This window comes from Archocentrus centrarchus, chromosome 6, assembly GCF_007364275.1.
Source record: "Archocentrus centrarchus isolate MPI-CPG fArcCen1 chromosome 6, fArcCen1, whole genome shotgun sequence".
In the NCBI taxonomy this organism is placed as follows: Eukaryota; Metazoa; Chordata; class Actinopteri; order Cichliformes; family Cichlidae; genus Archocentrus; species Archocentrus centrarchus.
In genome coordinates this window covers 23,069,999-23,084,509 of record NC_044351.1, presented here as the reverse complement: position 1 = coordinate 23,084,509, position 14,511 = coordinate 23,069,999, and the positions used below count along the sequence as shown (strand labels likewise).

The 14,511-nt window shown below is 39.7% G+C and overlaps 1 protein-coding gene across 1 annotated transcript in view; it reads left to right on the top strand.

Annotated features, from left to right (window-relative positions):
- shank3a (SH3 and multiple ankyrin repeat domains 3a) overlaps nt 1-14,511 on the top strand; it is a 157,492-nt gene that overhangs the window by 96,335 nt on the left and 46,646 nt on the right. Inside the window, exons 12-16 of the mRNA XM_030731876.1 lie at nt 571-752; nt 1,191-1,214; nt 3,244-3,273; nt 3,609-3,635; nt 4,633-4,704. Of these exons, the coding sequence (XP_030587736.1) occupies nt 571-752; nt 1,191-1,214; nt 3,244-3,273; nt 3,609-3,635; nt 4,633-4,704 (335 nt within the window). The remainder of the gene's footprint in view (nt 1-570; nt 753-1,190; nt 1,215-3,243; nt 3,274-3,608; nt 3,636-4,632; nt 4,705-14,511) is intronic.

The following is a 14,511-nucleotide window of genomic DNA, read 5'->3' as shown; positions in this document are numbered from 1 at the left end:
GAACCAGGACTCAAGGACGAGGCAAGATCTGTAGCCCAGCCTGGAGCATCTGGAACTGGGGACGTGTGGGAGATTTCTGTCCCTCTCTGTAGAGGACTTCTGCTGGACCCCCAACTCAGGATGTGTTGGACAAAGGGGAAGGGGCTTCCAGACGGATCTGGCAGAACCACACAGAAAAGGAAACAGTGCAGTTCCTCTAACCGTTATATAGCTCTGTTTCTACCTCGATTAGGATGCGAGGGAGAGGGGAGAGATAGAAGGAGAAGGTAAAAGAGAGCAAGGAGGATATTGTCTTTGCTGTTAAGGAAGGAAGAGAGGGAATAAGAAGAAGAGAAAGGTGAGATAGTGGCTATGAGGGGTGTGCTCTCCACTCATGATTCTCCCATGGAACACTGAGTATTGACTCTTGATTGGCAGGTGCTGGGGCTTGTTTATGAATCCCTCCCTGGCCACTATAACAACCAGGGGGTGTCACCAGGTTTCTGTCTTGTTGACGAACATGTCGGTGACCACGGGCTTCAGTTACCAGCTCCCTGGAATCACCACAGTGACATATGTGTTTGTTTACAGCCCTGGCTCTGTGCAGAGAGACCCTAGCCCACCTCATCACACCCCTCCAGTTCTGTCAGGCTCCCGTGGGCCCAAACGGAAACTCTACAGTGCTGTCCCAGGACGTACCTTCATAGTGGTCAAGCCCTACACGCCACAGGGGGAGGGAGAGATCCAACTCAACCGTGGAGAACGGGTCAAAGGTAGGATGTCTACTACATGTTTGACTAGCTACTACGTAGGTAGTAGTAACACTACTGCTGTTAATATATTGTATTCCATAGCATGTCAGAAACTTTCCATCATCACCAATATTTAGGATCTGCTGGGAAGCCCATAATGACATGTGGCTTGCATGAGTATCAAAGTTGGGTTTGTTGCAATATAAGAAAAATCAAACATTTCTATGCTGACATACTTCTCTGAAACTGACCAAACCATTACTTCACTGTGATTTTTGTTGCATAGCAGTTATATAACCATTCAGTCTGGAAGTCATTTTTGTGATGTTTGAGTTTGACATTTGAATTATCATTTCATTAACTTCTTAAATGTGCTCTTTTCTGCTTTACACAGAGGCATAGTGGTTTTTCTTTCATGTGTTTGTGTGTGCTTTTGTCTCCATTTATGCTTCACTCAAGACTATGACTGTAATGACGTAGAAGGTAAACGCAATAATATTCTTCTCACCCTGTACCTCTCCCGCACACCACAGTGTGTCAACCCTACACCTACAGTGAAGCAAGCGGTTCTTGGCCCTGTTTGAATCCACTTGAGATGTGTGTACATTCTCAGTACAAATTTGTGATTACTTCAAGGAGAGGGCATGCAAATTCAAACAGGTCCCGTGTGCTATTGGTTGTTGGTTTGCATACATATATTGTGTTCTTCCTCGTCTCTTAGAGTGCTTCCCCCTGAACGCACAACTGCTTTTCTCCCTTCTCTTATCTACTGTCCACAGACACCCACATTGACCCCCACATCCCATCCCTACATCCTGCCACTTCACATACATCACCATGGATCAAACCCACATTAGCTTAATGGAAACAGTTCCCTCATGTCCTTAGAAAGACCAGAGAGAGCAAGGCAACACTCATGCTGAGACCTCTTATGTTCCTTTCAGACCTACAGAAGCACAGGAAGTACAGATTAAGGGTCAATTTGGCATTTCAATTTGGATGTTGTGCAAACAGCCGAAACACACAAATGTCCCCAAACATGCTGGGCATGCACAAACACACAGGCCTCTTACCTCTTATTCCCTCCTTAAAAACAATCAGTAAGCAGTCACACAAACACCACTCTAAATCTAGTGGCATGACCCCTTCCCTGTCCTTATACATCCAGAAGTATTCACACTCCTTCCAAGATGTTTTCTATCTTTAAGCTTCCCTGACAAACTTTTTTTCAGCAGTCCTCCTCCTGTGTGCTTTGATGCTTCCTCTTCGTAGTATCTTGTCTGTTTTAGGGCACGGTTGTTTAAATGAACAGAGCTGTTTTTGCTGTAGAAAACCAAGTGATACAGCATTTTATGAAACAGTGATGCATACTGAGTTTGACACAAATGTTATTGTGAATGTGATGACTCAACAGCAGCCTAGTATGCTTCCGTCCACTGAATAGATCTGCTGTCAGTAGCTTTTCTGTCAGTGCAACCAAATCCATAAACCTGCCACTAATGTGAAAACTCACTGTTTTGACATCATTTCATGTTAGCCATGCAGGAAACGAGCTTATTGTTGCATTGCTGCCAGTACCATGGCCCAGCCAAATAAACCATCTGGCTCTGTTATGCAACACTGACCATCATAACCATAACTGTGTAACATTTACTGTTCTTCTATAGTCTTAGGATATAAATTGAGGAATATGTCACTGATATCAACTGGTTGTTAAATGGCTTAAAGTCCTGGCAGTTCAGATTTAATGTAAAAGATTTTTTCTTTCTTACATGGACCAAAAAAAAAAAAAAAATCTAACTAATTTTGTTAATCAAGGTTTCATTTTGTTAAATGTAATTCACATTTGTGTTTTTTCTGAATGTCAGAAATGACAAGAAAATTAAAAGCTTTTTATCAGAAAAGGTAATACACAGTAATTCTGTGCCCTACTATCATGTTATCCCACAGAGCCAGGAAAAACCCTGTTTAGTGTATTTTTACTGTCTTAAAAGGGAATGACCAGCTTTCCTGGCGCAAGGAGAGGCTTAGCTTGAGGAGCTTTTTTCTTTAGGGCTGTATGACCTTTGGTATGATACATAATGGATTTCATCTAATCTGCATTCATAAATGGATGAGCTGCTAATAGTAGTAGGGCTCTTTAACGATGGAGGACAAAAGAAGGTAAGGCAAGTGAAAGAGATGGTGGGAGATAGGATGATTTTTTTTTTCTTTATCTTTTCTTGTCTCATTTTCCTGATTATGGTGAACAGATGAAAAACATCCACACGTTTAGGGATGCTGATAACCCCAAAGTTAAGAATAGTTTCAGTTTGTGTGCTTACATGAATTTACATTTATGTGAAGTAAAAATCATCAGTAGTATTTGTTCCCCAAAGCTAACTAAGGTACTGCTTGTTGATTATTCAGATATGTTCAGATAATTAATTCCCACCCCCCAATATCCAACCAAAGTTTATCTCTGTCCTCCTGTTAATGTCCGCACATCCTTATTAATCACCTGCTACATCAGAGGAGCATCTCTATGATGAGATCAGCCGGGGTAAATTTTACTAAATGATGTCTGTGTTTGTGAGTGTCCGTGTAAGACTTTGGCTAGCATCCATGGCTTTCATTAGCTTACCTGTACGATTGGCAGCCCGTTGAGGCATAGATTATTATATGTTGTACATGCAAAGAGTTTGAAACATTATGCAATTAATGAAGATCTTTTCTAATTGGACTCATAATGATGTTCTCTGCAGTAGACTGTAGTATGCAGTATTCCAATTTAAATATGTCTGTCATCATCTCTTCATCTATTGCAATATACATATCTCTAATCGCTAATTCTGTAAAACTAAGATGTATCAATTTTTTGTCTTTTGTCACTTTTAGTGAACGATGACTATCTGGACTTAGATGGTAAATACAATAGATCTGTACTGCAACACTTCCCATAGCCTGTCGTTACAATGGGGGAAATAATTATTTGAATAATAAATAATTAGTTTGCTCACTTACAAATAAATGAACAGTGATAGTTTCATTTTAATGGAGAATATCAACCAAAAATTCAGAAAGAACACATTACATAAAAGTTAGAAATTGAGTCGCATGTCATTGAAGTATTTGATCCCTGAAAACCCAGCCACAATTGTGGTTCCCAGAGATTGGTTGTGTGCCACAGGGGCATGCAGATTACAGTCAATTACAGATATTTCTGATCTCAACTCCTATTGTGTATAAAGCACACCTGTCCACAGAATCAATTTCATACATTCCAACCTCTCCACTACCATAGGCAAGACCAAAGATCTGTCAGAACAACACAAGAACATGGCCCACAGTCTCTCTCCATTAAAATGAAACTACCATAAAGACTGTTCATTTCTTTGGAAGTGAGCAAACTTGCACATTCAACAGGGGATCAAATAATTATTTCCCCCACTGTAAATGTAAAACCTCTAGCTAAAGCAAATGATTGCAAACCATATGATGTCACTTATATGTACACAACTATTTATTATTGGTTTTTGCTCACTGCAAGATATTCATCGGAAATTCTTTGAAATAAGTTTCAATATTTAATAAAAGTAAATTGTTTAACCAGCTTCAATTTGCAGCTCAGGAGGGCTTTCAGGAAGAGTGAAGTGTCTTACTTACCTTGTTACATTTCTTTCTGGCAGTGTGCAAATTAAAATGCAACAAAAATGATATTCTACAGTCTGTGTTGTGCCCTGTTAGGGCGTACAGTAGTGAATGTTGTGGTCAGATAGTCTTAGGATCTTAAGTGTGGTCAGTACTTACATTTAGTTTTGTAAATTGTGCTGTTATTGATTTATTTATTTGTGCCATTTACAGTTCTGAAGTTACAGTTTTATCAGCTCTGTACTGATACAGTACTTGTGATGGTTTATAGCTGACACTCCATGCAGTGAAGATGCTGATGATTGCTTTGTTGACACTGATGATGAATATGATGAACATGAAGGTAAAATGATATTTTATTTTTTTAAAAGAAGGATGACAAAGTGTTTAAATAGCTAAAAGATTAAGGAGCCACAATTGTGTACCGCTCTGTTATCAAAAATAAATAAAGTGACTGCTGGAGGACTGTAGTCTTTATCTAATACTCAATGAGTGAGAATCTTCAGGCTTTTTTATCTAATTTTGCAGTGTTGATTTGTGGTGTTATCTGATTAAAAAGAATCTCCAAGATTGCAGTAATGTGCAAATTCAATGTCACAGTTCTACTTTTTCATCCTTCATAATCATCACGTGTGACAGTAGATGAGATTTAGTTTCAGTGTCTGAATCCAACAGTGGAGTCACATTAGCGTGTGTTTGATCGTAACCAGTTTCTATTTGCTTGGACATCCTCCTGTTCTTTACTATGTGATTGTCAGTCTATTGCTCTGTTGTCTGCAATCAATGTCTGTAGACAGCCTTCTTCTAGACAAACAGTCCTTCTGTCCCGCATTTAGCAGGGTCATCCAGCTCTCCAAGCAAACTGCTGGTCTTAGGTAATGAGAAGTATTCATCTTTTGTCACTCAGTGACTGTTACTGCTATCATGTTGTGTTTTAAGATGTGTTTCTGATTGTGCATCTCTGTGCTCCTGCCAGTAACGGTGGTTCAAAGAAATTAATTTTTGCAAGATGATCAAATATCATGGTAGACCCTCTTCCATCCCTGTCTATACTCATTCCCCTGCCCCCCCTCAGTGTTTCTTTCTGCTTTTTCCCTTCATTGATGTAATCTGATCTCATCAATGAGATGGACATCTCTTGAAAGGCCACTTATTGTCACTATGGTAACGAATGAGGACACAGCCAGGTCAAACATTTTGTTGTGTGCACGCTGTCTCACACACACACACATACACGCACACACGCACATTATATACACTTGCTCAAACTCATTTCACGTAGGACGCAAATTACATTTAAAGGAATGTGTGTGTGTGTGTGTGTGTGTGTGCGCGCGCGCCATCATGCTGTCTCCCTACCTCCCACCTCCACAGGGAGCATTAACCAAACGTTCAGGACATTCTTCTCCTCAACAAGGTGACACACTTAAGAGCATGCTTCCGTAACAGTGTATTACATCTCTTGCGCACACACACACACACACACACACACACACACACACACACCACATACACCTTCGCCAAACGCCATTATAAATCTTGCAGACAGCCATGAAAATGAAACCAGTGCAAGTAATGTTGAGATTAGACATTCACAAACATGATTAATGGGGTTTGGCCGCACCCAATGTGTGCAGAATATTAACACTGCTGTGGGCAATGGAGGATACCTGGACCAGCCATAGGGGCAAAAATACAGAAATACGCACCAATATGCTGGCTTTTAATGGATTATTCCAGGTCTACTTTTACACAACCTCAGAAAGCATCTGTTACCGCAGTCACATTCTTTGGGAGCACACACAGTAGCTTAGCCATTATCTAAAGCATGCATACTGAACTGCAAACATTATCAGTTGAACCCATTCTCTGAAGGCATGCTTCTGTTGCACTTACTTTTACTTCCAACAGTAGCTATAGATACATTATTGTGTATCTATGTTTTTGTTAAGGCCAAGAAGCAGTAGATTACACAAACGAAACAGTTAACAGTGCATTATGTTTTTAAATAACACAGCTTGCCTGTATTAACAGTAAAATGCATATGGATCTGTCAGTTACCAAGCAACAGGTGCTCAGCGCACATTACAGCTCTGGCAGGTCATTTAAGACAAAAATAAAAATGATGAAATTGTGGCTTTAGCGATTTTTCTGAAAATTCCATTTGGTTCTGGAAATGAGTATTCTTTTACCTACATTTTTTTTCTGTGCTTTTTTTTGAAAATTCCTCCATTTTCTTGTCTGCAAATCAAGTTGGATAAAAGCCCCCTTTCTAAGTGTTGAATTTAGACTAAATATCATTGTTAGCTTCCCACAGTGAACTGAGGGGGAATTAATTATCCTTCTTCTCAGTCTGGTGGTAGCATTAAGTGAACCCTCTGAGCGCCCTTGTTTTGTGTGTGTGTGTGTGTGTGTGTGTGTGTGTGTGTGTGTGTGTGTGTGTGTGTGTGTGCGTGTGTGTGTGTGTGTGTGTGTGTGTGTGTGTCTATGCTTGTCTAATTATGCATTTGTAAGTGTGAGCATCTCACCATTGTTATCTGCAGCATAAAGTATGTATAGTGTACACATGTATGTACATGTGTGTGTGCACGCACCTTTGTGCTTGTCTCTGTGCAGCATAGTGTAAGTAATTGCCTCCCACAAGTTAGATAAACAGCATCCTTCAAGTATTCAGCAGCCAGCTGTCCTAATATCCGAGGCACATACGGACGAAATGTCTCTCTTGCTGTTTCTGTCTCTCTCTCTGCTGCTTTTTTCCTTTTTTCTGTGTTTTTATACCTCTTGCATACTGATGCACACATACATATGTATACACTATTTTATGAGGAGCTGTTGTACAATTTGTTTATGCATCTTTGGTGATTTTTGATTCTTTTTATTCTTTTTGTGCCTTCCATTTACTTGCTACTCACTAACACTGAATTAGACATAGATTATACTACCTCATAAAAGAGCTCATTTACCTGCATTTACCGCATTCCAAGTACTTTGCTATATAGCTACCAATTGGTTGTGACCAGCTGACCTGTCAGCATGTTTGAAATGAGACAGGTGCACATGCAATCTCAGGTAAAAAATAATAGACAGACTGGCTTACCTAAATAATATATATATATATGTATACACACACACACCACCTGTCCTCATATACAGTGTACATGTGTCCACATTCTTTTATAGGTATAGCCCCTTGTCTGATGTCTCTGAACATCTCTTTTTGAAGTGTTACAAAGTAGTTTGTAAAATATGTCCATTGCCAAATTATGGTGACTGTAGCACCTTTAGATCAGTGGTTCGGGGAGCCCATAGCCAAGAGATCTGGAAAATAACTGACTTTTAATTATAAATTTATAGTAATCAAGATAAAAAAAAATCTTTATTATTAAAATATCAAGAAATTATTATCTTGATTACCTGAAGCTAGTCTGGGGACCGTAGGGCAACTAAACAGCAATAAATTCTGTTATTATTTATGATGCTTCACACCACATGTGTCTGAAGTGTTTTGAAAGGCATCTATGAGCGCAAATGGTAGCAAGCATTTGATTAATCAATGTCAGGATCATGAGGGAGTCTTTCTTTCCTTGTGCTAAAACTTCGAGATCCCCTGCTTTAAATAATTAAAGATTAACTAGAACATCAGAGAAACAAGAGCCACATGACCTCTGTTTACTGAGGATTTTATTCTCAGATATCAAGTGGAAAGACTGAAGAGAAGTAAACATTTATATAAAACTTAAGTTACGATTTTTTTCTGTTTCTATTTTTTGTATTTGTGAGCTGTTTCCAAAAAGCATTGTCACTAAATGTGCTTCGAGAAATTATCACCTCGCTTTCTACCAGCTAGCTACACCTTTTTATGCAATAAACTGTATGAATTAATGTATTATACTTCTCAAAGTGAATTAAAAAAAATAATTTTAATACCCAGTGTATCCTTCTGATGCTTGCTTAACTATACAAGGAGAGCCCGAGAGATCATAAAGATATTTAATAAAATATTGCAAAAGGGTTTGAGGGATGAGGTGCTTAGAGTCTGTGCCCAGTGTCTCTCAGGAGCAATTAATGTTATCACAAAATAGACCTGAAGCTAGTAAGTATATTAACAGATTTCACTTGTTGGTTATTCATAATGTCCCAAGCTGTGTGTCTGTGCTATTGATACTGGACAGGGTCACAAGCCTAAGGCAAGGACATTGCTGTCCAATCAGAGTAGCAGTAGGGTGCAAAGTCCTGCCCACGCACCTACCTGCTCCCTGCTGAACACACCACCTGTCCTCATATTACACTCTCATCCTTTATTTTATTTGTTTATTTATTTCCTGGTTAGTTTGTTTGTTTTCCAAATATCCCCATATGGTGCATCCTGGCTGACAGGATCATCCCACACTTGCCCTCTAACTGAAATTAAAACCCGTGCTTGCCTAAAATACATCTAACTTAGTGAGATGTAGCCTGATACAAAATGCTAATTAGAAACACAGCAGAAACAGCAGTTGCAGAGTTAATCAGCATATGAATAAACATGAACAGGAACAGTGCGGCATAAACAGAAGCCATTTACTGATGCGGATACATATTCAACAGAAACATTGTTATGCTTCTGACTAACAATCACTCCATCATGTACAGTGTGACAGAGTTGAAGTTGAACAGACTCCAGGTGTTTGTTACGGACTGGCGTTTTCTGTTCTGTGCATTACCAACCTCTCTAGCAGTCACCGGTATGGAAATGTGCATCATGTCGTTACTGTGTGGTGTCAGGTAGAGTGACTTCTAGCAGATTTCAAAAAGCCTTATGTCTTGACCTCTTTTTGTGGAGCTCTGTTTCTTAATGCATGCGGTTTCCCAGAATTGTAAAACATTTCAGCATGAATGAATTATTTTTAAGACATTACACTAGCCATTATAGCAAAATAATTACTCTACATTTTTTAATTAAGAAAAATTTCCAATTTTTTTTATTTATTTTGTCACAAAGCTATATCGAACAACCACAACATTAAACCCACAGACAGGTGAAGTGAATAATGCTGATGTTCTGCTGCAAAACTTTTGATTTTTGCAGTCCTGTGGATGTGACTTACACCTACCACCCACCCAATTGTTGGTGCAGAGCATTCACTGGTATCACTGGCCTGCAACAGCAGAATAACACACCTTATTGCACTGTGATCCTCAGGAACAGCGTGATCAACTGTACTGAGAGAGCCAAAGGTGTTTACCTAACCCTAACCTCTTAAAACCTCATAAATCCCAGATGCAAATTAGATTGAGCATCTACAGGTAGCACTGAAACAAGCTCGATCCACTGATGCCGCACAGCTTAAACTACAGGATTTAAAGGAACCACTGTCAACAGTGCCTGAACAGCATCAGAGCTGACTTGTCACCACGAATGAGATTTACACAATAGTAGGCAGGTGGGTTTATTGTTGTGGTTAATCAATGCGTGGTGATAATTGACAATTTGTTTTTGTCATGATGGCGGCAATACCCTAGTGTTATGGCCCTTCAAGGTTATAGCTGTTACTAATGCCCTTAAATTCATCCTCATATCCACTCACCAGCCTTAATCACGTGCAGTTTCAGTCAGCAACAGACATTTTTGTCATGTAATGATTTGTTTGCATGGGTGCTGAGCAGGTCATTACAGCAAGTTTATTTGTCACAGCGTAAACGCTATCATTTATGTGAAAATGGTTAGTGACTAGTCAATCAAACAATTAGCTGTGTGACTGAAGACTCAACAACAAACAATCCATCTTTAAAAATCAACAGATAATCAGTGGCTAGTCTGCAGCTAATTGATCACTGCTATGTTCTGGTCCTATTGGTCAGTATATCAAGTAAACCATGATGAATCATAATTTTATTTAATGTATGTTCCCTCCTATTTCTTTGACAGCCCAGCCAGAATTTTATGTGATGTTGCCCTGGAGTTAGTAAAAAAAAAAAAATAGGAGCCAAGAAAGATGGTAAATATTAAGGAAGCTGTTCTTTCTATTTTGGTCTCCACCTGAGGGTCGATCCAGAAGGAGTGAAAGAATGAATAAAAAGCAAATGAGCATGAAAGAATGTGATGCAGCTCCCTTCAAGGCTGTGAAGAAGGAAGTGGAGGGGGGAGATGAGATGAGAAGTGAAGAGGGATCCCTCTGACTCAGCCTTGGAGTTTTCCTCACTCCTCTCTTCCTCCGCCTCCCACTATAATTTATGACACTCCCACCCTGTCGTTTTTTTTTTCTTTTTTCTGCACCCTTCTTCCTTTGCTCCACTCCTCCTCCTCTTGTCATTCACAAAAAGCTTTCCAAATTTTTCCATGTTTCTTTATATATATTTTTTTAAACTTGTCAAGTCTTTATTGCTTTCAGTTTCTCTCTCTCAGTGGAATACTGATGAGCCAGAGACTGCACCACTCTCTCACCCTCTTCTAAGCAAAGGAAGTCCTGTGAGGATGAACACGGCACAGCACATATTTGACTCTTAGCAGTGTGACCCATCCCTCTTCCTTGTTATTTATTGGCCCTGTACTCCATTCTGTCTTGTATCTACTCTGGGGTCCACTTGCCCTTTTGCACACCACCTTCTTAATTGCTTGCCACCTCTATTCCTTTCTGTGTCCACCTTCATCTTTTTCAGTGCACATAATTTTCTTCCCCATTCATTTCTTTCTTTTTTTTTTTAATCTTTCAGTTTTTATAAAAGCTACTTAATCTTCATGGTTCCAAGAGTCCTCCCTTCATGTAGTCTCCCTCTCACATATTGTAGGCAATAACTATCTCAGTTGCATTGTTGTACAAAAGTACATGGTCCTCTTTGCTCTTTGGTGTGTGTGTGTGTATGTCTGTGTTTGTGTGCGCATGTGTATGCATGTGTTAGCATGTCTCTGGTTGTGTCCCCCTTGTTTCATAAAGATGCAGCTCTGCTCTCTCTCTCTATTACACCGAACTGAACCGAGGTTTAATAAAGACCACAGGGATCCAAATCTAATAACAGCTGCACTCTGCTTATTGGAATGCTCTCATTCACCTTCACACACTTGGTTTCATGCACACACACACCCACACACACACACACACTGCTATGATGGCTGAGATATACTCCCCTGAAATGTCTTACTCAGCAAGTGCCTATTTCACAAAATATAACACTTACTTTAAGCATTCAAAGATGCAGAATAATGTTATTAGTGTGTCACATCAGTGACGTTTAATGGAGAATAGATGGATCCTCACAAAGGGCTATGGGAGCTGATCCAGAGGCCAAATTACAAGAATTATACTGATGCATTTAGGTATAATAATATTTAATCTACACTCACTGGCCACTTTGTTCAACTTTTACAATGTGATCATTATATTTTTTGTTTGTTGTTGAGGTCAAAGTGGGTGTTGTGGTGTACTGGACTGATGTAAAATGTTCCTAACACAGTATTGTGCAAAAGTCCACCCCTCATTTCTTTATATTTTGCTACCAAGTAGCCAGACTTTATTTTAATTTTGAAAGTGGTCTTGAGGAATAGGTCTTCAGGCTTTCAATGTTTTTCTTTGGACACTGGTTGCCTTTTCACTCATTTTCAGTCCAGTCCTTGTACCTGACCATTTTTTTCTTAAGATGTTTTTTTGTTGTTGTTGTTTCGTTTGTTTGTTGAGCCACTTAACACTGACCATTGAATCAATCAAGCATAAAAAAGGGCACCTAATTCAAGGTTGAACCAGGATGAACCAGTGTTGTGTCTGCACATAACAGACAGTTGTCTAGTATATTTAGGCACTTTGTTACTAGCAGCCTGTTGCAAAAACACATAATGTCATCCCATTTCTTCAGCTGAATCTGAGAAATGCCACAGAAAAGACAATTTGACAGGCAAAATAGTGTTTTTGTACCAATAAGGTGATTCCCAAAGAGCTGGCAGCTGAAAACTTGGCATATCTCGTCACGCTGTGCAGTGCGCCCTTAAAGACTAGGGCACACTTGTCCTCCACTTGTCCAGAGGAAACTGGACAAGTGAAGGACAAAAGAAGAAGTAGCAACTCTAAAAAAAAAAACTCTCTACAGCAGACCAACAGTATCTGAAAGCCATGTCCTTAAGAAAAAAAAAAACACATCAAAGAGCTGACGCAGGACCTGAGCTGGCCCTTCAGTTGCTGCGTCTCCTGTTCACTGAAGCCTCATCAGAAATGGTCTCAATGGAAGGGTGCCAGTCAACAACCCATTCTTAAGGAAGGGAATCCAAATTTTACATTTTTGGTTCAAATTGTCATGTGTGGAGGTGGTCAAAACATAAAGTAAAATTATCACCTTTTTGACAACATCAGCTGCAAATGTAGAAGCTTTGTAAAAGTAAAATTTATGGCAGTGGTGTTGTATGGGATTGCATTAGATTTCAAAGCTGTACCAAATAAAGTGGCCGGGAAGTGCAAATACACTAAAGTCTATTTAGATCAAGTCTTCACGTATTTAACTGATGCAACAGAAGCTGCATTTTTGTAACTGCGAGTCACTTGATGTTTTTGTCTCACTCTCTAGCACCTCTGAACACTGGTGATCAGCATGTGTTTGTCTGTTTGCTACTCATGATGCCTAAGACTCAAAGAAGAAATAAAGGAGCACAGCTCATGAAGTGAACAGCAGGGAGCAGCAACAGAATGATGAAAAAATTACAATAGCTTGTGTTTCATCAGGAAGCCCCTGGTTAGAACAATTTAAATGTAACTGTAAATGGATCTTTCGAACAAGCTAGCAGGTGGCTCCACTAGGTAGATTGCTGTCATCTTTTCACTTTGTCTCATGGCCTTTCTGTTTCCCTGTGGTATTACAGTATGTCTGCCCTGTGCAGCTGTGTCGTGTGACTGCAGAAATGTGCGGGGCATCATTTTTAATGTGATTCTTTTAGATATGTTACTGCCCTCATTTATGTTGGCCCAAAGAGTTAATAGGTGGAGACAGGAAAAGTAAGTGAGATCATTTTTTTTCGAGTGAATGTAAAAGAATTATTACCACAAAATGCCTACTTTCATTCACCACTTTGAATTAAATAGTTGCACAAACTACCCCCCCCCCCCCCCCCCCCCCCCCCGGTGCATTATTTAGTTCTTGTGACATCATAGTTCTTCTGTGTTTCTTGCAATAAATCCAATATTTAATAATGCCATCATGGCATTTCATGGAAATCAAGGTGTACTTTGGCTTTGGCAAATTGTCCGTGGTGTTTCTGTCTGAATCAGTGTGAGTGCATCAGTGGCAGAAAGCCATCACCCTCTCTCAGAACAGCTGCATCCTTTGTCTGCTTCTGTGGGCAAATACAGGAGTTTGACGCAGCCCCCTGTTACCTGGGAAACATATGTTTGTGTGTGTGTCTTTAAAAATCTACTCACTTCCTCATCATCTGCCATTCATTGATTGATGAAAACGACTCTCTGTGGTATTGGCATAAGGAGGAACAAAGGCAGTGAGAGACAGAGAAACTAAATGAATGACTCAGCTCAATGCATTAGAATGAAACAAATCAAGAATTAAAATGAGCTCAATCAGTTGCCAGAGACACATTGACAGAAACACACAAACACACACTCGAGCAGGGGTGCACTGGAGCTAGCAGGCAGGGTGTGTGAAGAGTATAAATAGCTCTGCATCCTCACTGATGCTATTTTTAAACCAGGAGTCGTGACTGTCTTAACGGAGGGCAAAACACAGTCGCAGCATGCATACAGAACAATTCTATAAGACTTTTCACCAGACAGCAGACTTTTTGGACAGTCATGAATAACCAGGCGTCTGTTGAATCCTGGCTTTTCCTTTTTGTCAGCTTGTGTACGTCTGTAACTGGCTCTCATCTCTCTTTGTCACCACTAAATGCAAACCACTTCCTGCCACTTAATTTGCCTTTGTTTCATTCTTGGGGGCTCTCTGTTATGTGTCGTTCCTTTTTTTTTTTATTAAGAAGCCAGTGAGGAGCTGTACAGTCTACTGAAGCGACATGCTTTGAATCTTTATGAAGCTTTAAAATACTGTATATAGACTACAGTACACTGCATATGAGCAGTGTTTAATAGTCAGCCTCTATCAACATTGTTCATGTTTATCGATGTCTATCTTTTTTAGACATGTAAACTTCATGGTGTGGCAGCAGTGATCCATAGAAATCAGC